The sequence below is a fragment of the Protopterus annectens genome, chromosome 1.part1, assembly GCF_019279795.1.
Source record: "Protopterus annectens isolate FY-2018-M chromosome 1.part1, PAN1.0, whole genome shotgun sequence".
Classification (NCBI taxonomy): domain Eukaryota; kingdom Metazoa; phylum Chordata; order Ceratodontiformes; family Protopteridae; genus Protopterus; species Protopterus annectens.
Window position 1 is genome coordinate 473,497,554 of NC_056726.1, and position 24,728 is coordinate 473,522,281.

General features: G+C 35.9%; 1 protein-coding gene across 2 annotated transcripts in view; it reads right to left on the reverse strand.

Annotated features, from left to right (window-relative positions):
- Positions 1-24,728, reverse strand: part of MOCS3 (molybdenum cofactor synthesis 3) — an 851,577-nt gene that overhangs the window by 738,138 nt on the left and 88,711 nt on the right. For both annotated transcript variants that reach the window (XM_044076166.1, XM_044076158.1), the window contains exon 4: positions 2,270-2,390. In XM_044076166.1, coding sequence (XP_043932101.1) covers positions 2,270-2,390 — 121 coding nt within the window. The remainder of the gene's footprint in view (positions 1-2,269; positions 2,391-24,728) is intronic.

Genomic DNA, 24,728 nt, shown 5'->3' on the forward strand with positions numbered 1-24,728 from the left:
TTTCTGTCCTTTAACCAATAACTTCTGCTGCCACAAATATCTTTAATTTTCATTAAATTACTCTTAAAATCTTCATTTCCACCACAAACATGTCTACCCCTTCCTTTTACATCTGTACAGCAATATACTATCATCTTTCTTTTCCAATTCTCTCTAAGCGTTACCACAAGTATGACACACCACTTCTATCCTTGAATGCCACCTACCATTTACTAAACTGCTCCACACGAACTCAGAACATTTTCAGAAGCCTACTTTGATGCATATACTTCCATTCAAAAGTTTATCCCTCTCCCCAGCAGGACTTTTTTTCTGCATTCCCAAATTTCCCTATGTAGCCACATGATCCAAAAAACTGCTTCCCTAACTCCGAAAACAACTTCAGTCAAAGCATATTTGAAAATAAAATAAAATCATCCATTTCAGTTTTAACTGACCTTTTGATATATCTGAATGCCCTTTCATGTTCTATCTATAAGTAACCCAACCTACATGCATCATTACATTCTTTAAAATCCTATCCCACTTTTTCCTTTGTCAGTCTTAAATTCAAATTAAATTATTCTGCCCACATACTAGGTAAATTAACCAGAACAAATTATTTTACCTTCTCCAAATTGCTCCTTACATGTAGATAGAATAGCAGGGGCACAAACAAAAAAACAAATATTAATCAGGATGCAGCAACCTAAATGGAGAGGTGCACCATCTATAACCTTTAGCAAAGCATCACTCCAGAATACTCTGCACCTCAGAGTCACCAGAAAACGTTAACCTACCACTCAGCTTCAAATGCTTCCCTCCATTCCTTATTTACTGACCTAACATCAAACAGCTTTTTTTTTACCAGATTTCCACTGCAAACATGCTCTGTCTAGTGTGACTAACCCAAACAATAAGTGTACATTAATAATGCTTGCAAGAATCAAGTGATCCATCTTTTAGTTCAAGCTTGCATCTAACTTTTTTGTCCACATTATACAGCCTCCAGTAGGGATCTAGTTCCTTTTTCTCCTCTTCTGGAGAGGAGTGATGTACTACCGTCCCATCTTGAAAGCAACTAATCCCCATTCATAAATGCCTCCACTGTAATATTCAATCAACTAATACAGTAAAGGAACTGCCACAATATCACTCCATATGAATGAACTTCTGTATCAAACCTCAGTACTCTCATAATGAAACCTCTTCCTTCTACTGTTAGCTTTGTGGAAGCATTGCTGACATCACTGCTGTTTGATACGTGTAGAGGAAAAGTTCTAAGAATCACAGCCCACATATGCCACATGCTCACCACCACTGCTGCTAGCATAACATGATGCTGCACATGAAAAAGGTATGTAGTAGTGTATGGAGTGTTCTGTTTTCGCTCCAATATCAGGAAAAAGACAAACCAGTTAAATGCTTCCGTTGTGTGAGACCTGATCTTAACAATTGTTAAGCACCCCCAAAAGCACCGTCAAGAACAGGTCTCGTGCTATTTGCTAAGACCCGATACTGCCTGTCAGTAAACAACAGGGGCAGAATTTAAAACAGCTTGCGCTCTGTGCCAGTAATAATCTATCCCTGATTTTGTCCCAAAATCTTGACCATGTTGCTGTCTGACAGTGGTTGCCAAATACTTTATGGCTTTGAAAGCCAGCAAAACATTTTTTTCTTTCTGCAATTAGTACATGGAACAGATAAAGCTCCATGCACTACACAGAATTATTATTGGGTCTCCACTTCTAACCTACTATTAGGTGTTCTCAACATGGATGCCAAGATTCACATCAAGGGTGCATTTCTTGGCATTCATGTTTTATACATGGCTATGATTGGAGAATCAATAATAATCCTCTGATACTCAAAAATCTACGCACAATTCATGCAACATCAAAAATACTGAATGGTACTGCTCTCCTTACAAATGTATTGCATTACATTAAAATTCTAATAATGATCTAGGAGTCTGTGCAATCATTGCTGAAAGAAGAAATCAATACTGAAGGGAAAATTGACAATAAGAGTTTCCAAATACACAAGTATTTAAGTAAATGATGTTATGCTGAAAATGATCATACCAATGAGAAGCAAGGACTCAGTTGTAAACTGTTTACAATAAAATGCACATCTGTTCTATGTTCTGCATCACACTGCCTTATGGCCATCCTGATAATTCAATTAATGACCTTGACAATGAGTCACTGATTACTGTGCAAGTATTATTCAAACTGTATAAGCTGTAACATTTAGCAAATAAAGGACAGTACAGAATCATGCAACTTACTGCTTAAGTGCTATAGCTGCAGAAAATGACTTTGGCATGCCTATCCTGTTCTCTCCATGCAGAACCTGCCTGTGAAGGTTGTTCAGTTCCACATCATCAAAGTCAAGCAGTCCCAAACGACCTATTGACAATATACATTACAGAAAAAAATAAGCTTAAAATAATGCAATATTATATGTCAGTGTTGTCAATATCAAGGGAGAACATTACAATGGGCACATGGAAGTTAGTTTACTCAGCTACCTAAAAACAAAAACATTTAAAATAATCTGTATGTATGTATTTTTTGTGATGTAGAACCTCAGTATTTAAGACATGCAAATGAATAATTTATTTTCAGTTCAGTCATGGATATGCAAATTTAAATACCCAATACATTAAGATGTCAGCAAAAAATCCCACTGTTGTTGATAATGTAGCTTGCAAAAGAGAGTTGTACTTTAAGTCTCACAACTCAGAAGGCCAAAGTGCGACATTAACACTATTACCTTACACAGACGGGAACAAATGGAGTACTGTGATTTGTATGTACCTTGGTAAAGCAACTAAAATGACTACATTTGAAAACTACCTCACTAAATCATCATCAATGGTACACCTCCCACATGACTGGGGTTTCACAAGACAGTGGATGAATGCACATACTACTCACTGGCACTGACTTCTGAAAGCAAATGGCAAAGATTAATATTTTAGCTTACCCTGACATTTACTTAAACAGGCTATCCCACACAACAATTCTGCAACAGCTGTGTTAGATAAATTACATAATCAGACTCAAGCGTTTTAAATGATAAATAAATGTTAGTGGCAGTGGCAAAACAGATAACACACAAGCCTTTACTGTTGGAAGATCAGAAGAGTGTTGGTTCTATTCCCACACCAGGTGACTAGATTCATTTTCCAGTACTGACACTGCTGTACTCCTGAGTGTGCCATCCTTTGGATGAGGACATTAAAAATTATCTCCCTGAACCTTTTTTTCCTTTGCACTGTCTCTTTAACATTAATCTGCATATTTATTAAGGATCAATATAATAAAGTGAAGCTATAACTAACATGTACCACAACTTCTTTCCTTAGGCTTACTTTCCATGTTCACTTTCCTCAGTAAGCCTTTCTTATAATATTACTGTGCTTCACCAACCAACTCCATATTTCCCCCCCCAACTCTTTTACCCACAACTAAAACCATATTTTTTCCAGTATTTTTGTCAGTGTCCATTTTCCACTCTGATTTCATTAATTGTTTCATTCCATATAGTCCATGTCACATAGAATATGATTATGTCCATTTTCTTAGCTTCATTCTAAGATCTTATTTATTTGCAGTTTGTTAACCGGGAAAGTCCATTGGGCCGAAAATGAGCCCATTTTCAATGGAGACGCGGGGAGAAATGATCCATACAGAAATATTACAAAGCTAATATCAACAAAAAATATCTTGTCCCATAAAACCCATACTCTATCGTGTCCATAGTTAATATTTCACAATTTAAAAACTTTTAATTAAAATCATATTTACATACTTCTTTCCACAGTTTTGAATTCATTCACATTAAAAAATAAATAAAACACATATATTTCAGTAGTTTCCAATTCTTTACATTTGTTACATATTCCATCCTATTTTCTCTTTTATGGTACATTTGTCCCCACTGGTAATTTTCCTATGGACAACCTCCACAAAAAATCATTGCATTCTTTAATTATTTTATAATTTCTGTATCTCGTTATTATTGCTTTCTTCTTTACTATCTCTAACTCTTTACATTGAGCCACCAAATAAACGATATCATAATGTTTACATACCATTATCTTCTGTTCTTTTATATCACATTCTTTTTTTTAATTTCCACAATACAATTTAATTGTAAAATCCTTTCATTTCTTCATTAACACTTTTACTTCTTTTTTTCATTTCCATTTCTTCCCAAATGTGTCTATATTTACAATACATTGTTTCTGTAAAATCTTTATTATTTTTCATAATTCCTTTTAGTACTTTATACATATTTGAAGAAGCTGCATGCACAATCGGATTTATCAGCCCCAATCCCACTTGTTCATCTATCATACACAAAATTCCCCTCTTAACCAGGTTCAATTTTGCCCCCAAATAAATGAAAAAATTGTCAGCATAATTTCTTTTTCATATTTCATTGCCATCATAAAAACATTTGCAATATAAGCTATTTACCTATTATTATGGTGTTTTATTAAATGGGCTTTCTTTTTGTAAGAAAACCTGTACATCTTCCTGAATGTGATCATGTCTTTGATTCCATTAATAACTTTATCCCATTATTCCCCATCTAATATGCTGTGGTTCCAAATACTACTCCTAAAATATCTACACTCTTTTCATTATATTCCTTACCTCTTACACCTTCATACCCAAATCCTTTGCTTTTTTTATTTATGCTTAAACCAATTTTCTTCAACCATGTACTCAATTTTTCATTATTTTTTTTCCATCCAGACTTTTTTTTTTGCTATTACAATATCATCAGCACAAATATACATTATTGGCAACTGCATCTCCTCCATCATTCTATACCCTTCCTTACTTGACATTTTATTTCCATTACTACTGCGTTCATGATTAATAGCAAAGATCATACTGCTTGCAGGACATCCTTGTTTTAAACTACACTCGGTTTCCAAATCTTCCCCAAGCCAACCATTTATGTTCAATTTCACATAATACTTTTCATATACTGATTTAATTACTTGTAATATTTTTTCACTTATGTTGTATGTTTATAAAATTCCCCATAATGCTTTATACTGAATATCATATGCCTTACTGACATCACATATCATGAGTTTTGTTTCTACATTTTTATTAATATCGTCAATTACTTCCCTTATTATCCACAGTAGGTATTCACTCCCCTCTCCTTTTCTCCCAAACAAATTCTGAACATATAATCTTTCTATTTTACATTGTAGTGTTGTAGTTACTATTCTCATGAAAATTTCATAATCTGTGTTATTCATTGTAATTGGTCTTCAGTTTTTTTAGTTCATCTTTATCTCCTTTCTTCAATATAAATGTGATCATACCTGTGCAAATTTCTTTATACTTAATTCCTCTTTCTAGCCATTTATTCATTACTTCTATAAATACCATTTTTTTTTGCCAGACATACATTTCTTTACATGTACTATATTCAGTTCTGTCCAAACCTGTAGAGGAATTAAAATTAATATATCTTTCAAGATCTCATTCAACTCATTTATATTTATTTTTTCTCTAAATATTCATTTTCTTCCTTATTTAATTTTTCACCATTATAAATTTGTTTTATGTTAACTTGTTTTTACTATATAAATCTAATACATGTTCTTATCCATTTCATATATATTTCTCCTTGTTTTTTAACTTGTTTCCCTTCTTTATTTTTAATTCTCTTATTCTATTTTATTTTTTACTATCTTACACAAGTATGGTGCTGCTACTTCTTTTTTTTCCTAGTAAGCAATATTTTGTTTATATAACAATTTATTAACATTATCCTGATTTCTTCTATACAATTCTTTTTCATAAAATTATGTTTTTCTTCTCTTGTCGAGTCTTTAAATATTTTTTTACTTAAATATTTTGCATTCCATTTTTTCTTTTTTTCTATACATTCTAAAAACAATTGTATATTTCTTTTTGAATATGTTGTTGCCATAATTCTGTAATTTCTTTTCGCTCTCCTGAATCTAACTCTTTTTCATTTACTCTCTTTATGCCTTTTAATAGTTTAATATATTCCTCATTTTCATGAATTATTATCCAAATCACCACAGGTTCAGAAAACCCATTATATTTAATTCCTTTTTGTGTGATTTTTAGGCCTTCTGATATATAAAAAATAATCAATTTCTGTCTTAATTTCTTTTGTAAGTCCAGTGTTTATTTTCTTGTATTTTAATTTTCTACTTTTCATTATTTCAGTAACCATTTTAACATTACAACTATTATTTTATTTCTCAAATTACAATTAAAGTCATCTGTCATTACTATATCCATGTTAACACAGGCATAATTAGGTATACTTTTAAAAATTGTTTCTCTTTTTTTTTGTCACATATGCCTATAAAGCTATTAGCCTATATACATATTTTCCATCTTATATCTACTACTGTTATTCAGCCCAGTTCTACTGTTGTAATATTTAATCATTTTATATTTTGTTGGCATAGTATACATATACCTAAACCTGTTTCTGTGCTTCTATTCTAAATAACAGCACTGTTCAAAGTTTTTCCACAAAAATAACAAGTCTTTCATTGTCCTCTGTACCTCACAAAACCTCTATTGCCATTCGCATTAATAATACTAGGTATGTGGATCACATTGTCATTTTCCATTTTTAAAATTATTCCACATCCCCAACCCCCAGTCCATAATCCTCTTTCATCATAGCTTTTAGTACTGTCTACTACATCTTTACATACTGTCAACAAATATTCTCTCAGTTCTTTTGTTCCCACTTCAGTTCTAAACTTTATCAAGATCCTTTTTTTTTTTTGCTGTTGTTTGCCTGAAAAAGGCTTGCACAATATATTCTGACCATGTAAAGTTTGGTTTCTTTTTTTGCTAGGCCCCCCCAAAAAGTTGTCCATAGCCTGGCCAGTTTCAAAGAACAAGTCACAAAAAGTTTGTTAATTAAAGTGAAAGCTCTTACCTCTTTAAGCTTTTACTTCCAGAAGTTCAACAACATTGTCCTATACCTCATCTGTCCAGGCCTTTTTCCTTTTTACTGCTCACCTGAACAACATATTTTTCTTTACTTCCTTCATCTCTGTCTTCTTCTTAGCTCCTTCTTCCACCATTTGAGCATTGGACTTTTTTTTTGGGAACCTTCTCGGACTCATTTTTCCGTCTCTTTTTCTCCCTTTTCTATTTTTGCCATAATGTCACTCCAGGATACAGCAGTTCCACTTTCTGGCTCACTCTGGTTAAGTAGCACCTCCAGATATTCATTCAGCAACCCTCCCAACTGGAGTTGAAATAACACATTTTTCTGCCATTTCAAACAGGTTTTTCTGGAATTTTTCTTCTAAATCCATCTCCTTCCCAAGCTCCTCACCATCAGCAGCTGTTTTCTCTGCTCCCACATCACTTGAAAAAATTTTCTGACATGGACTCTACCATTTTTATCTTCATTTTCAACACATTCACTTCCAAATTTCCTTGGCTCTCAGCAGCCATGTCTCTCCCTGTTCCTCCTGACTCTGCATCTGGACAGGAAACAGGAAGTCAGGATGTGTAACACCCAATCTTTTCCCCTACTGCAAAGATTAGGGGAAGTTCTCTGGCGCCTTGGCCAAACTTTCCTCAGTCAGTATGGCTATCACCTTGGGTCTCTGTGCTTTCATTAAATTCAAATCCCCACATAACCCTGAATACCTCTTTATACCTTTTCCTTATTACATTTTCATCTTTATCCAACTTCACCTAAACTACCTCATGCTCGGAGAACTCTGGCTTCTTAACACCTCATCTCACTTCTTACAAAGCCTCTGAAAACAAAACAAACTCTCTTTCAAAACTCATTCCCCTTTGCCAAAACTAAAACTGATGTTTTCAGAAGTTCCTTATATTTCCTAAAGCCCTTAAATTACAATTCACCTCACCTAGTATTACTAAATAAATGTTTATCATCACTACCTTTTTAATTGAGCTATTAAATCGTCCCTGTCACAAGTCTACATAAGTGTAAACTGTCACTTCCCTCACGGTCTACTATTTTTAAATACAGAACAAACATTCTCCCTGGAACCAACGTCTAATACCTGTGTTTTTGTTTACTAATTAAAACAGATTGGCTGGAATTTTCTTTTACAAGTACAAGTGAGAGAAACCCCCTTACCACATATTGTGCACATCTATATAATCACAGTCTGCTACCAAATCTGATCACAACCACAGAAAACATTTTGGTTGACCAAAATACTTCATCACTCCTCTTTCTCCATTTAGCGTAACCACTCATATAAGAGGCATAACAGATTTTTTTTCATATTTTAAGATGACGCCAAATCCCATTCCATAGTCTATAAATATCTTTCATCCATATGCTTTTCAACAGTTTCTATTTTGTTAGACAAAATTGAAAAACCGAGGTCTTTCAATTCCTTTTTCTTGAGTTTCATCTGTTCTGAAGAGAATAAAAATTATCATCCTTTGCTACCATACATCAGAAGAAAATATGCAGTCATTCCAAGGATAACAGTCTCTGAACTTTCCAGCTTCATGGATGCATTTTTCTATTAATGAAAAACTTTACAAATCCCCCCCCATTTCCAAGTGTATTAAAGAAGGACGGTCTTATATTTGGAGCCATAAGGATTCCACTAGTTTGTCCCAAACAATCTGTCAACTGAAAAACACAAGTGTGTGTGTGTGTGTGTGTGTGTGTGTGTATATATATATATATATATATATATATATGTATATATATATATATAGTCTATATTATCATATTACACACACAAAAAAAGCGAACGACAGATAAATCGACCCAACGTAAGCGAAAGCTTATGTCAAAACTTCAGAACAGCAATTATTTTCCAATGGAAAACAATCGCTGTTCCAAAACAAAAAAGTAAAACATTACTTAATGTGGGGGGGGGGGGCTTCACCCCCTACACCCCCCCGACATGAGCCCCCCACACCCCCCCGACATGGGGAGCTGTTCCACACCGTCCTACTTAAATATACCAACTCCGAGATTGCACTACAGTGCCAAAAAGGCAAAGCAGAGAAAACGGCTAAACCAATTCTTTCCCAAGGAAAGAATTTGCTGAAAAGCTGCTTTGCTATTTTGCCTTTTTGTGCTGAAAAGCTGCTTCGCTATTTTGCCTTTTAGCACTTTACAGTTCGCCAAAGACGCATTTGACAACAGTCAGAGCGTAATAGGGAACCTTATTTATATATATATATATATATATATATATATATATATATATATATATATATATATATATATATGGGTCTATATGGGTCTACAGCAAAAGATCAAAGGCCCATATAATCGACTTGCAATACATCGAGACTAAATCAACGAAAGTCCAGTTACTTGAAACCTGGAACATCAAACTATACAACTGAGCAGAAGTTCAGTCTTCACTTAAAGGAACAGCTCTCTGATTAAACACAGCTTACAGTAAATCACTATCAGTGGTTTTGCAGTGGATCAAGCCTCCTGCACCTCCATGTGGGTGGCTGTGCCCCCCACATCCCCAAATTAAATATACCAACTCCGAGATCACATTACAATAAGAAAAGGGTAAATTTCCCGATCCTCACTGTACCGCGATTTCCATTCTAAAACAGTGATGGTTATTTACTGTAGGCCATCTTTAATGAGAGAACTGTTCCTTTAAGTGAAGACTGGACTTCTGCTCACTTGTACTGTTCAATGTTCTGGGTTTTGTTATTGCATGCCTTCAAGTAACTGGACTTTCGCTCATTTGGTCTTGATGTTTTGCAAATCGATTAAGTGGTTCTTCGACCTTTTGAAGTAGACACACACACACACACACACACACACACACACACACACACACACACACACACACACACACTTTTATCCCTACCACTGGAGGTTTTCCATTTTGTATTACTCTGCTCACCTCTCTCTCTCTTTCCACAACAACCAAGGCATAACAACATACTGCAGCTTTCTGCTGCTTTTCTATCTCCACCAGTTCTTGGACACAGCTTCAATAGGACCTATCTTATTTGCTTTGTCCATTCCCTACATGCACCACTGTCAACACTCTCCTCATCCAACTCAGTTCCTGCAGGGGATAATCACAGTGGTGCACTACCTCAGCCCAGGTCAAAGCATTTTTGTCTCCGGTTTCTGACTCTTCTGCTATTCTTACCAACACAGTTTCATTAAGACTGCCCTCAGTACAGTAGATTCATTATTAACAAGAACACAGGGCACCCCTCCTTCCTCTGGTTCCAACTTTTTGATGCACAATCAACCCTCTAGCACCCTCTTGCAGTCAAAAACTAGGGAACGTTCCTAGTGCTGTGGATAGACTTCCCTTACTCACTATGAATATCACCTTGGGTTTTTGCTAAAAAAAGGCATCGGCCTAGTGGGATTAACCTCAGCAACAAAGAGTAAACAATTAATAAATTAATTAAAGTTCTTAAGTTTATGCCATAGTAAGCATCAATGCGTGCACTTTAAACTAATCAAAACATTAACTTCTTGAAGGAAATATGGGAGTAGCCTTAGTTTTTTTTTTTTTCAATTTGATTATTTTCTGATTAACAAATACATAATGCTTAAACGTAAACAAAGAAGTTTTACCCATTTGACCATGCCTTTAACATTCAAACATCACAGGATAACTAGATCTTCAACTGAAGCAAATAAATGTATATTATTTACTCAACTCATTTCCTCCAATGGCGTTATGGAAGTTTGCACTGTAATTTCCAATGAGCGGAACCTAAGCTTTTTGCCAAGTCAAATAATGTCCTCGCATTTCAAAAAAAGGTTCATATATCTGGAACTATAAAGAAGTGTAAATTGCAAACTTTTGATCCCAAACTATTTTATAGTGGTTCATAGAGGTTCATAGGTTGGTACTAAGCTAACTGCCCTTGCGAACCATTTTAAGCTTAGTCAATTATCCCTTGTGAGACTCAAACCCTGCACCTTGTCTTTGTAAGGCAACCACCTTAACCATTAGGCCACCCTCCCAACCCCAAATTATTTGTAAAGTTCTAGGTCTTAAACTGGACTTAATAGTTAATATATTTACTGTGACCTATAAAGTTTATATTATTTTGTAGACAACTACATTATCTCAGGAACCACTCAAGTTATACTCATACTGTCAGCAGCATTTTGTTAATCCAGCTGAGAGCTTTCATATGAGGTTAAACAGTTCCGTCTGTGCAACTTGGTTGCCACGATATTTAGAAAAACATGAAATTATGACAATATAAATGAATACCACTTAAATGAACAACATTTATTACCTCTTTATTTGCTCTAGTGACAGGTCAAGTTCAACACAGATGTGTTTGCCACTGTGCAAGCTTTAAAATTAAATATTTTAATACTCTGTATGTTGCATGGTTTTGAAATTATTAATGCAAATATGAACAAGCAATATTTGATACCTAGAGATGTCAGCAGGATGCAACTGGAGAAGACCTACAGGAGCCACCCTGCTGTAATGAGTTAAAATGTGCACTACCGGTAAAAAATGACTGATCCACAGTATGAAACACAACATCCCAGAAGTCGTACATTATGCCACTGATGGCTGCATGCTACAGTTCTGCTGAAGAACACAAACAGCTCTCATACCTTTTGCAAAACCACAGGAAGGGATTAGGCTAGTGCAGCAGCCTCCTGCCCATGAAAGCTGTACCTCCACAGAGACAAAGCCAGAAATGGCACAGAATTCTCAACAGCGTCACAGTGAGAACTGTGATGGATTCATAGGTTTGTCTACTCCTCCACTGAAAAACTCATTCCAAAGACTGTTACCGGCATAGCCATCTAGCTAATAATGCAGATACCATACATTAATATTAATTTGATGAACTACTCTTTCACTCCATAGTCCAGTTAACAAATGTGTTTAGAACACAGGGTATGTGCTTAGTTTAGGAATAGGTATATATTAATCTTGAAAACTGGCCTCTGTGTAAGCATGGCATTTAAGTCAAAATAAATATATTCTGAGAAAAGTTCTTCAACATGACTGGTTCAAATCAGATTCATGTTTAAAATTCAAAATCAACTCAGTGAGTAAACTAGAACACGTGTGGTTGTACTGCACTCCTCACATTATTTTTATTTATTTACTCTGACAACTCTATTTCTGACCCTCAGTTCCTTCCCATTGACTTACCTTTAGAGTCTGGGAATACCATTACTGGAGACAACAGGAAGAATTACTTCTTAACGCTTATAGGAATGGAACTGGAAATGGATGAAATATTCCTAATGCACTCTCACTCATCCCCATTAAGACTCAAAAGTGGGCTTACATGAAATCACACTATAGTTTCCACTGTAGAGTGCTTGGGTACATAAAAATGTGAATCCTTCATTCATACAGAGAGAGGTGAGCTATTATCAGCCACTCTATTTTCCCTCCCCTAGATATCCTTCTAAAAGTACAGGTTGCTAGATGTTCATCGGTCACTGGCTCTGCAGCTGGATGTCCTGTCACTCTACCAATAAGCTGACTTATTCTGCCTTTTTTTTTTTTTTTTTTTTTTTTAAGTGTAAGTGGTATAAAATACCAATTAATGCCATAAGAACTGTAGTACTGGATACCATATTAACATGTCCACCAAATATTTGTGAACTCACATTGCAACATGTGTGATGTTAATTAGAAATGGACTCAAGTTAACAGTATGAACTGCTGCAGAAATGGCATCTGGAAAGAAAAGGAGGAGGAGGAAGGCCCAAACAAATAATTAAAAGCAAAGCAAGACAGTGCAGAATATAAACAAGCACACTGATTTATTACAGGACTTGGAGTGAGCAATACAAAGATGAGATAGGGACAGAGTGGATTACCTGGTGTTTGTGTACACATATGTATAAACACACACACACACACACACACACACACACACACACACACACACACACACAAACTCATACATGCACATGCTCTCGGGCACATACTTATACATATAAAATAGGGGATAAACAGATGCAAACTACAATTCCACTGTATTTTCTCAGTAAGGTACAAGTTATATAATAGCCAAGAATCTTACTAGAGCATTTGGTTCAAATGCATACTCACTTAATTTGACTGCTGTATTATGAGTTTGCTCCTTCTTCTGAGGTGTAATGATTATGCAGCTGGTTATATTAAATTCAGGGGTGCAGGGAGCAAAGTCTCCTGTTTTGTTGGATGGGAAGATATGTTTTCCACATCTAATACCATTCATGAAATGCAAGTTGATCGTTTTGCTTTTGACTAACTCGCTTTTCAAGCAATCCGGCGCTGATGCTGACAATTCACTTGGCATGGTCAAGTGCAGCCATACTTCCCAATGGCTGCCTTTACCTATTAAATAGACACCGTCAATTTTAGTGACTACTTTTACTTAAATAAAGCATTTTTTAAGTCCTCATAGCTATCTAAGATGCAAATCTGGCAGATGGCTCAAAAGGTGAAGGCTGTGAGTTGTAGTTCATGTGGTAAAGGGTTTGATCCCCTCAGCCCACATTTCCCTACTTAGGGACCTTGAGCAAGGCGCTTATCCAGACAGTGCATGGGGGCAACTGGGAATTTGGTCTGGGCTTCTCAGTGGTCTTCTGGACTGTGAGCCTAGTTACTACCCGTGAACCTATGAGCGTAATTGTAAAAGTTGCATTCTGTTGGAGTATATTATATCCCAGAGGCTGCCCCTTCTCTGGAACAGGCTCCTCATCCATGTGAAGCAGAGTTCCTCTCAAACCCAATTCAAGTACAACTTGGACAACTGGATAGGGAACAGGAAATCCATCCCTGGCTTGCACATGTCTCTAATGGACACAGGCAACCTGCAAATGGCTAAGCTCCCAGGCCCCTACTTGTATATGTTGCATCGCCCAAGCCCCTGCTTACACTTATCAAGGGTACCAGAACTTGTCAGAGATAGGGATGCATGGCTAGGTTTAAAAAGGCCTTTGTGGTTGTTAGCCTAGTAAACACCTATGAACCTATAATTCAGTAAAACGGGTGCTACAGATTCAACTTGATGCCTATAATAAACATTACTGTTGTTGAGTGGGAGTGTAAGTACTATGACAGTATTATAAAGAAACATTACACTCGCAATAACATTAGAGCTATGAAACTTCACTTATTTGGGGTTCTTAATATTACTTTCTACTTTAGTTGTCTGGATACTGGCATCGTTTGCCAAGTCTTTTTTTCTGCAGTCTGTCATACATTTTATTATTTACAAAATTGCTCGCAAAATATAAGATAATGCAACAAATCCAACAAAGCGTATAAAGAAATATAAACTAGACGTAACAAGGAGAAGAAGCCAATATACAAAACACAATAAAATGTAAACAGGTACATATCTGTTAACTATTTAGAAAAAAAAGTCACCTGTCTTCTTTGCCAAGCTTGAATCGGTCCTTTAAACTTAGCATTTACCTTTAAAGCATTCTAACGCACAGCTATAATATAGCATTTAAACGAACACCAAAACTAAAATTATAATTATTTGTACTGTCTGAGAAATGTGAAAAATTAAACATTCCTAACAAAGCTTGATATCAATCAAAAGTCTGATAAAAAACTGAAGGCCTTTAAGTTAATCATTTAAGTAGTTTCATACTAGTATAACAACTGTATAAAATCAAATAAGGCAACAAGCCAACCAAAGTACAAAATAGTAACCAGCTCTCTTCCAAGTTCAACAAGATAAAACTGCACAGCTTAAGCAGCAGTAACCATGGAAATGACAGACTGCCAAAGATGTAAAAGACAAACACACAAATCCTTGCCCAACCCCAATTTCTGAATGGAAGGCTCTAATCATCAGCATCTACAAGACCAAGGGTTTATTTTCATGTCTGCAGCCATCTTCACATTCCTGTCTCTACTCACTATGGAACAGGTGGGGATAGCAAACACAGCCAATACAATTATTTTTTGTTTGTTTGTTTAAATTAAGAGTACAACACACAAACTACCTAGGAATTACCAGAGATTTTGGGGTGTGAATCTGAAAGAGTAGTTCAGAAAAAAAATCATGCCATCATATCCCAGAGTAATCAGCCTTCAGTTTCAACATCACAACAAACTTTTTCCCCTTTGCTTTCTCTCCTTTCTGATTTCAGGGAAGATCAGTTGTCTTGCATTACTGACTTCAGCTACAGTGCATGAATTCAAACTTCATGTTGCGCAGCTATGGCAATTTCCACCAGAGTAATAGAAAACAAGACTGCACAGAGAGAGGGACACAAACTTGAAAAACAAATGCCTGCCAGGGCTCATAAGAGCAGGATGCCTACTAACTGCATATACATACTATGAATTAGTTTAAACTGTCCCAAAGTTAACTATGCAAATTAACATTTTGATTCAAGCAGAATCAGCATCTTCCTAAAGTAGGTCAGTCTTATTTATATATTTATTTAACTTGTTAACTATGAACACAGAAACAAATGAAGAAGAAAGGAAATTCTTCTGGACAAAAATTAGGACTTAGCAAAGTGCACAGTTTAAACACATGGTTTGAATCTACAGCAATTCCAATAATAAATAAGAGGCAATGAAGTGGGTACAGATGAATGTGCTTTTGTGATTTTCTATACATTTTAATGAAAGGTATTGTTAACTGGGTCTTCTAAGATGCTTACAGAATGATCAATAAGTTGATTAGTGCTCTCCCAGTGTGAAAATTGAAACCCAGAAAAAATAAATAAATACAAATGATCAATCTAGGTAAATTTTGTTACTGGCTAGAACTTGCACAGCTTGGATGCTAGCAAAGAAGAAACATGGAGAAAGCAAGAGAAAATCAATCAAAAATAATAATAATAAAAAAAAACTAACTGGAAAGAATCCTGCAACTGTTCGGCAAGAAGCTCTTTACGTTTCAGCTTTGGTACAGCAGATGGCTTTAAGTAATTCAAAGAAAAAATAAATCAAATGCACTCAAAGGTATTTAAAATAAGTGGAACACTGAAGGACCATGTAAATTCAAATAAGAAAAGGATACAAAAATCTTCAAGAAGCTTTAACTAGGAATTCAAATGTGCTGATAAAGCTAAATAAATCGGAGGCTGAAATGAAAAAAAAGGGCTGGCTCATGCTCCTCAAGAAGCACTGCTTCAAGATTAGAATTAGAAGATAGCACATGTAGAGAAAACCTAAGATTTTCTTCTATGCCAGAGAAACTTGAAGGAATAGATTGCATTAATTTCATGAAAGTGTAAATAAGCAGCAGGGCTGATACTCTACAGTAGGATTTGTTCATTCAGAGGGGCACATTGTGATTATGCTCCAAATGTTGTTTGTCTTTCGGCTTTTCCCAGCAAGGGATCACCACAGTGGAACTCTGGGTCCGCTAATGATTGGCAGTAGATTTTTACTAAACGCCGAGGTGCCAGCTCGACACCCAACCTTCAACGAAGGCATGCTCATTTACGCACGCATGTCTTTCTAAATGCTACCCAACACGCAGGCTCCACACAGAAGGCACTCCCAAGCCTAGCCGAGAATCGAATGGGAGAACCTCTTGCTGTGAGGTAACAATGCTACTGCTGTGCCACCACAGCAGATGTGATTATGCTCCAAATATTGCCATGAAAAAGCAGTAAAAACCTATATTAGTAAACATACAATCATACCAGTAGAAAGAGAGGTTTCTGACAAAGATGTGACAGAAGGGAAAAGTATAAAAACTGGGGGACACCAGAGTGTTTGTGGGGAAATTATTATTTAATGTAGCCCAGTTGAAGTTTATACAAAAACATAAACTAAAACAATTAAAAGTATTGAATCCAAGTTAATATCAACCTGACATTTTGCTGTACATTTGCTATGTATAATTTCCCCGAGTAGGAAATGAAATTGTAAACATTAGTGACTTGAGCAATGTCAGTAAAATATTGTCAAAACCAGGCATAAACAAATACTGAAATACCTCCTGGGTGTTAGACTTAGAAAAATACAAATTAAAAAAAAATTAACAAATGTTAAATCTGTTAATACAGTCTTGGACAGTGTGCCACAACCACTACGCAAACCAGCAAATACAAAGGCAACAAAAAAGGACAAAATATTACAATTCATAACTTCTTCTACCCTTGAGACCTGTGGAATATTCCAACATCCAACAAGCTACCACAGGATAATATCCTCCATAATGTAGCAGGAATTATCCCAATAACAGAAGTCCCAAGATAAACAAATAATATTCTTCTATCCTCGACCAGCCACAGACACCAGCAGTAACATTCCAGTCATTTTGGAATACTAAAAATCATAGTCATTACATATATCTCAGGAGCACAGGGACCGCTGTCCTTTCTAGAATTGTAAATTCATTAACTGGTAGACTGCTCACTTCACAACCTTGTCCACTGTCCTAAATGTGCATTTTAAGACAAGAAAATACCTGGCAACCTAGCCGAACATAAGAAAATCAGATCATACAAACCCAAAATGCATGTGCAGACAGCCTAGCCACTCATCTGGCTTAGGAAGAAAGTCATGAAGAAGAGAAGTAAGTTTATCCTATGAATCGAGCGATGTCAAGAGGCAGGAGTGAGATTTAAGTCACTCTATCAGACAGTCTTCAGAATATATTTACTTGAGGATCAAGAGGATTTTTGGATGAAGAATAGATTTAGCAGGAAATAAAAGGAAAAGTTTAGCCAACAAACAATAAGCTTGCAAGCTTAAATGGGTTTTGTTTATTCTTCTAACAAAACCCAGAGAGAGAATGCCACTGAAACCTTTTCAAATTTTCCAAAGTAAAACATTTGAGTGACTGAAAAAAGGCCTAGTACCTGACAGGAAGAATTGGAAGTACCTTGAACTTGAACCAAAGACAGATGCTAGTAGTTTGAGAAGATCAAGAAAAAGACTTGCATCAAGGTGAAATTAGTGAATAAATGGGGAAAATGTAAAACTATGTAGTTTAGACACATTCATTTTGATTCTGCAAGAAGTGGCTGAAAAGACTAGAAATCTGTTGAATGAGTTAAACTGGTGGGTGGAAACTAAAACATACACCACAATTCATGTCATTAACCTTTAGAAAATGATAAATGGACAAAAAAAGTTTAGTTCTTATTATCATATTTTAAAGAAGTTGATAGTCTAGTACAAAAGGTAGTTTTTCCTTAATTATAATGCATCCAGGCTTTATACTGCAACAAGAAAGGAAAGACTGGAAAGAAGCAAGAACAAACTAATACAATGTTGTGATTCTGGGCTGCTGGAGAGGGAATTTATAAAAGTGTATTAGTCACATTATATGCATAATTGGAATATTTCCCCTATTTTTAGAGGGGTTTGTCTAGATTAATGTCCTTAGTTTAATCTATAGATAACGGAGGTTTGTTTTCAAGAAAATACTTTTGAAAAACAAGAGAAAATAATGGATAAACATGTTAGTTCTTTCTTGAATTTGCACCATTTCATTGCCATCTGTTTTTTAAATGAAAGAGCAAACAGGTGCATGCAATTAATTATGAGACTTCTGATCAGTATATTCTGAATGACATCCACAGGACTTCTTTCTTGCATTTGCAGACTTAACTAGCTGTTTTCCCTTCTTCCATTAGCAAATGTTACTAGAGACAATGAGTCTACAGGTGCGAGAAATTAATCAGAAGAGTCTGAACAATGTATTTTAAGTAAAATGTACAAGGGCTCTTTTTTGCTTTTCAACATTACTACCTAGTTTTCTTCTTCTTCCATTAGCAAATGCTATTAGAGGCAATGAGTTAAGTGCAAGCAATTGACCAAGAAATAAGTGAACAGTGCATTCAAAGTGGTATGTACAAAACATCATATATTTAACTCAGAGAAAGTGGCAAGAAGTTTAGTGAAAATAAATTAAGTTTGAAAAGTGAATAGCTATACAAGCAGTTGCCACTCAAGCAGCATTAGCACTTAGCATTTTGTACTGTGATATTTATTAAAGTTTTCTATGGTTAACAGCTTGAGTTCCATGCATTGTTTGTTACTGTGCACTTTAAATTGTGCAGCATTATATTTAATGCATAGTTAACTTATTTAAAGGTAGCCAGTGCATTTTTTCTTAATGATAAACTCAAACTTTCCTGAAGGCATGTAAACTGTTTTTTTTTTCACATTTCGGAGAAGAATACAGTTAAGATAAGTACATGTGGCAATTCTGCATGGTTAATCCTAAATTTTAGAATATGTAATGCCTGGGGGGGGTGCAGATGTCAACTGGGGTAATTTCCACCACATAGAGAAGTAAACTCCTTTTTTGAAAGTGAATGCAGTTTTTTTATGTTTGCTGTGAGCTAAAAGGGATTGGTGATGTTTAAAAGCATATTTGTTTTTTGTTTCTTGACTGTTTTATTAGAGTGAAAGTTCTGGGAAAATGTGGCAAAGGGTCAACAGAGGTGAGAAGAAGCAATTACATACAAAATTTCCCTGCCAGACATTAGTGAACACACGTAAGTTGGAAACATATACTCAAAACAAATTTATCAGAATGGTAATCCAAAACAAGGAGGCAAGTGCCCACAAATAAAAACCAGGGCATAAATAGCAGAGGTAAAAAAGAATGGATCAGGCAGACAGCTTTTTATTTGAACATTAACGCACTCCAGAAATTAATTGTTGTCATCACAAAGACTTCATCAGATGATGTGCTGCTCACTGTCAAGCCTTCTTTTAAATATACCAACCCCTCCCTAAGTAACATTTATTAACCAATTAAGTATTTAAAAATTTTAAAGACAAAAAGTAAAATGATTACAACTTTCAAGCAGGTAGTTAAGCATTAAAAATGTTGAAAATTAAATAAAACCAAAAGCATATGCAAGGTTTTACATAAAAACATGTTGTAAAAACATATGAAAAATGTATGAAAAAAACTACTAAATAACTGAAAAGCTAATAAGTGCCATGACAAGCTTATATGATAAGACTACCATCTAACCGAGAAATGGATACTGAGAAATTTTACAATTTGGCAGCTCTCATCTTGAGAACTGGTACAATAGAAATGTGTTCGTTAAACCCAGGGAATCTGTTAGCCTCCAAGACCAACTGCCAATAAAGTTCCCTAACCTCTGTCTGGTTTTCCCGTGCTCCACCTAAGATCTTGTTCTACTTTCTCCAAAACAAAGAAATTCTAACAAGTTAGAGAGTGTTTGTAAAGGGCATTCTTAGTGTCCTCCTTCCAGATCTCATTAAGATGTTCGCATATTCTCCTTTTAAGCTTACGAATAGTTTTACCTACATAAAATGGCCCACAAATCTTACAAGGAGCGAGGTAAATTACTCTCACAGTGTCACAATTAGAAAATGTGGTGGCCTCAATAGTTCTGTTTCTACTTCAAATGTTGACAGAATCCTGGTTGATAATATAGGGGCAGTCGGAACAGGTCCCACATTTAAAAGTACCATTTCTTTTCCGGCTGACCTGAACATTTTTGTTCTCCAGTATATCCTTTAAATTCCTACCTTTCCTGTAGGTAAGCTGAAGTGGGGTTTTAAAAATCACTTCCAAATCAGAATAACATTCAAATTTCTGCCAATTTCTAAAAATTAAGTCTCTGATAGTACTTGCATCAGTGCTATAATTCATGACAAAATTCCCCCTCGGACCCATAGGCTCTCATGTAACAACCTGTGTATGGTCAGTATTCAAGGTTTCTTCACTAGCCTTCCCTAGAATGGGTCCAAATTTGTTGGAACTACCGTGTTGTACCTCTTTCATCACCCCATCTATTAAGTATTGGGGATATTTCCTAGCTAGAAACATTTCTCTAAGTTTTTAACATTCCATCTCAAAATCCATATTTTCAGAGGTCATCCTGGAACAACGTATAAACTGGCCTTTAGGGATACTCCTTTTCTGTCTATATGGGTGTGAACTAGAAAAGTAAAGGTAGGAATTTAAGAAAGTATCCTTTCAGTGTATAGTGGATTTAAATTTCCTCTCCCTTTCAACCTTTTGTATCGTCACATCCAAACAGTGCATTTCCTTATGGGTAATGCAATGGGTAAATTTCAAAAATTCTGTAGTCTGATTGAGGTAACAAATAAATTCATTCATTCAGCTTGCCCTCCATACCTGTCCAGGAAATACAAATGTCATCCAGGTAGAGCCTGTAATATTTCCAAAATCTAGCATACTCTGAAGAAAACACAAATTTTTCCTCCCACACCGACAGGACAATGTTGGCATAAGTGGGGGCGCAACACACCCCCATGGCTACCCTGTGTCTGCTTGTAAAACTCATCCTCAAAAAAGAGGAAATTATGTTTTAATACTAAATCCATCAAATCAGTGTAAACCAAAATGCTGTGTGAATCTCCGTACTGTTTCAAAGCCTCCTCAAACCATTCCATTCCTATTTGGTGGGGTATAACTTTGAACAAATCTTGCATGTCCAAGGTGACGAATATAAGGGAGTCATCATACAGATCATCCTTTACACTCAAAATCCCAGGAATCCTTAAGTAATCCCCCTATGTTGGTCCAAATGTTTTTCAACTTAAGGTCAAGAAATTTAGCCAAAGGGTAGGTCTTAGGACCAGTGGCGGCCACAATCGGCCTAAGAAGGGGGTTGTTGGGATCCTTATGAACTTTAGGGATCCCAAAAATGGACGGTATTTTAGGTCAGTCCATGAACACATATCCATAGGTATCCTGGTTAATTAAATTCTCAGCTAGCATTTCTTTTAAAATGAAATCTATTTTTCTATAAGCTAGATTTATTTTTTTCCTGGAAATGCGTGTATACCTATTGCTGTCATTTAAAATATCCAGCATCTTACCAGAATACACTATGCTGTCCATGAACACTATCCCTCCCACTTTGTCGGGCTGCATAATTCTAACATACTTGTTGTTCCCAAGCTCTTTCAACAAATCATTTTCCTCTTTAGTTAGATTAAACTGTGTTCTTCTGTTGTTTAGACACTCCCTTATTTCAGCTTCTACTTAGCTCTCAAAATTCTTTAGTTGGGGGTGTAAAGGTGGGTTAATACTTTTCTTTTTAATATCACTTGGTGGATAAATCTTCCCCTCATAATTTCAAATTTTTTCTTCTTCAAAAACATCTTGAGGTCAATCAAAATGCTAGAGATTTGACTTCTACAACTGGGTATAAATTTAAACCCTTTAATAAATAGGACGAAGTGCTTGCTTGCAACTTCTAACCCACTATAATTGAAAATGCTGAAATCCTTCCAAGTGTACCTGCACCCTTCCACCTGTATACTTGCTGTAGATTTATCAAGTCTATTAATTTCTCAGGTGTTCTCCCTGTTCAATACCTCTTGCGGTTTGGGGCTCCTCTTTGATAATATTGCACAGGTGTCTTTTGCCTTAACCTCTCGGATCTTCTCAACTCTGGGTACTCTAAAGGGTCATATGGGTGGGCTGTGTGAAACTCTTCTTCGTATCTGTTTGCATATGCAGTAGAGTGGATACGTCTGCTCCTCCCTACATTGTTGTTCCCTTTATCGTGTCCGTAATGCCTATCATCGTGTGCTCCCCCCTGGTGAAACCTAAGTTTATAATGATCAGACTTTGGTTTTGGATAGGCAATCCTGTCTTTGTACTCAAGCCGGTCTCTATCAAGTTTCCTGCATTTCCTCTTGTATAGCAGGTCACACCTGTCCTCTATACTTTTCTTGATGTCAAAATATTTGATTTTTTCCTGTTCAACAGAAAACATTAAGTCAGTTGTAATAATGGGATTTAATTCCTCAATTTCCCCTTGCAAACTATTTCTCTCGCATTCTCTCTAATGATGGCTCTCATAATGTCTTGCCCACATTTATCAAAAATTTTGATCAACTCATTGTGAAATACTGTACCCTTAACATTGTTAGGATACTTGTAAATTCTAAGACCCTTGGGTACTATACCCCAAGAAATACACTCTTTCAAGTAGTTGTTATCAGTACCAGGGTCTTGTATCTTAAAGTAACATCATGTAATTGTTTAACGTTGAGACTATATGTACGAACATTAACCTGCCTGTCATTAAAATAATTATCAGAGTGTTTATACTTTGAAAAGAACAACTGTGCTTGAGCCAACCAGTGATATTATCCCCATTACCCCATAAACACATATTCTCCTGCTGTTGATCATAACAAGCCGATATGCGGTTACAAGCTGCTAAACAACAGTCACCTGGTGCTCCATGAGCAGAAGTCGATTTCTTCCTAGCACCCAAAGTTCTGTGTTTATTCCCCTGCATAGAACTGACCACAGAGGTATTAGAATTCGTTCCGGTGTCTCCACAACCCTCCTGTCTGTTGTTTCTCCTTGCTGGAAGCGAACCAGCTGACGTCATTTCCTGGTTGGGCCCCATGTCCTCCAAATTACGGAACAGCACTTCCTGATTACACAGCAAGGTGTATGACTATGTTAAATCCATAACGGGGGATGCCAGCAAAGGTTGATCCCCCAAATTAGACCCCACTCTTTGTGAGTGTTGGGTAAAAAGCTGAACCAACTGTGTCAACTGCCCTTCCACCCGTTGTGGTCTCTCATTAAGTTGTACAGCATCCAAACCCAATCAAATCTGGGATTAAGACCAACCTGAATCCTTCATATAGGCAGGCCAATAATCCAAAACAAGGAGGCAAGTACCCACAAATAACAAAAACCAAAGCACAAAACCAGGGCACAAATAGCAGCGGTCAAACTCAAAATGATGGATCAGGCAGACAGCTGTTTATCTGAACATTAACGCACTCCCGAAATTAAGCGTTTTCGTCAGAAAGACTTCATCAGATGATATGCTGTTCACTGTCAAGCCTTCTTTTAAATATACCAACCCCTCCCCAAGTAACATTTATTAACCAATTAAGTATTTAAAAATTTTAAAGACACAAAGTAAAATGATTACAACTTTCAAGCAGGTAGTTAAGCATTAAAAATGTTGAACATTAAATAAAACCAAAAGCATATGCAAGGTTTTACATAAAAACATGTTGTAAAAACATATGAAAAATGTATGAAAAAACTACTAAATAACTGAAAAGCTAATAAGTGCCATGACAAGCTTATATGATCAAGACTACCATCTAACAGAGAAATGGATACTGAGAAATGTTACAATTTGGCAGCTCTCATCCTGAGAACTGGTGCAATAGAAATGTGTTCGTTAAACCCAGGGAATCTGTTAGCCTCCAAGACCAACTGCCAATAAAGTTCCCTAACCTCTGTCTGGTTTTCCCATGCTCCCCCTAGGATCTTGTTCTACTTTCTCCAAACCAAGAAACTCCAACTAGCATTCTAACAAGTTAGAGAGTTTGTAAAGGGCATTCTTAGTGTCCTGCTTCCGGATCTCATTAAGATGTTCGTATATTCTCCTTTTAAGCTTACGAATAGTTTTTACTTACATAAAATGGCCCACAAATCTTACAAGGAGCGAGGTAAATTACTCTCACAGTGTCACAATTAGAAAATGTGGTGGCCTAATAGTTCTGTTTCTACTTCAAATGTTGACAGAATCCTGGTTGATAATATAGGCCACATTTAAAAGTACCATTTCTTTTCTTGCTGACCTGAACTTTTTTGTTCTCCAGTATATCCTTTAAATTCCTACCTTTCCTGTAGGTAAACTGAAGTGGGTATTTAAAAATAACTTCTAAATCAGAATAACATTCAAATTTCTGCCAATTTCTAAAAATTGTCACTGATAGTGCTTGCATCAGTGCTATAATTCATGACGAAATTCCCCCTCAGACCTATAGGATCTTGTGT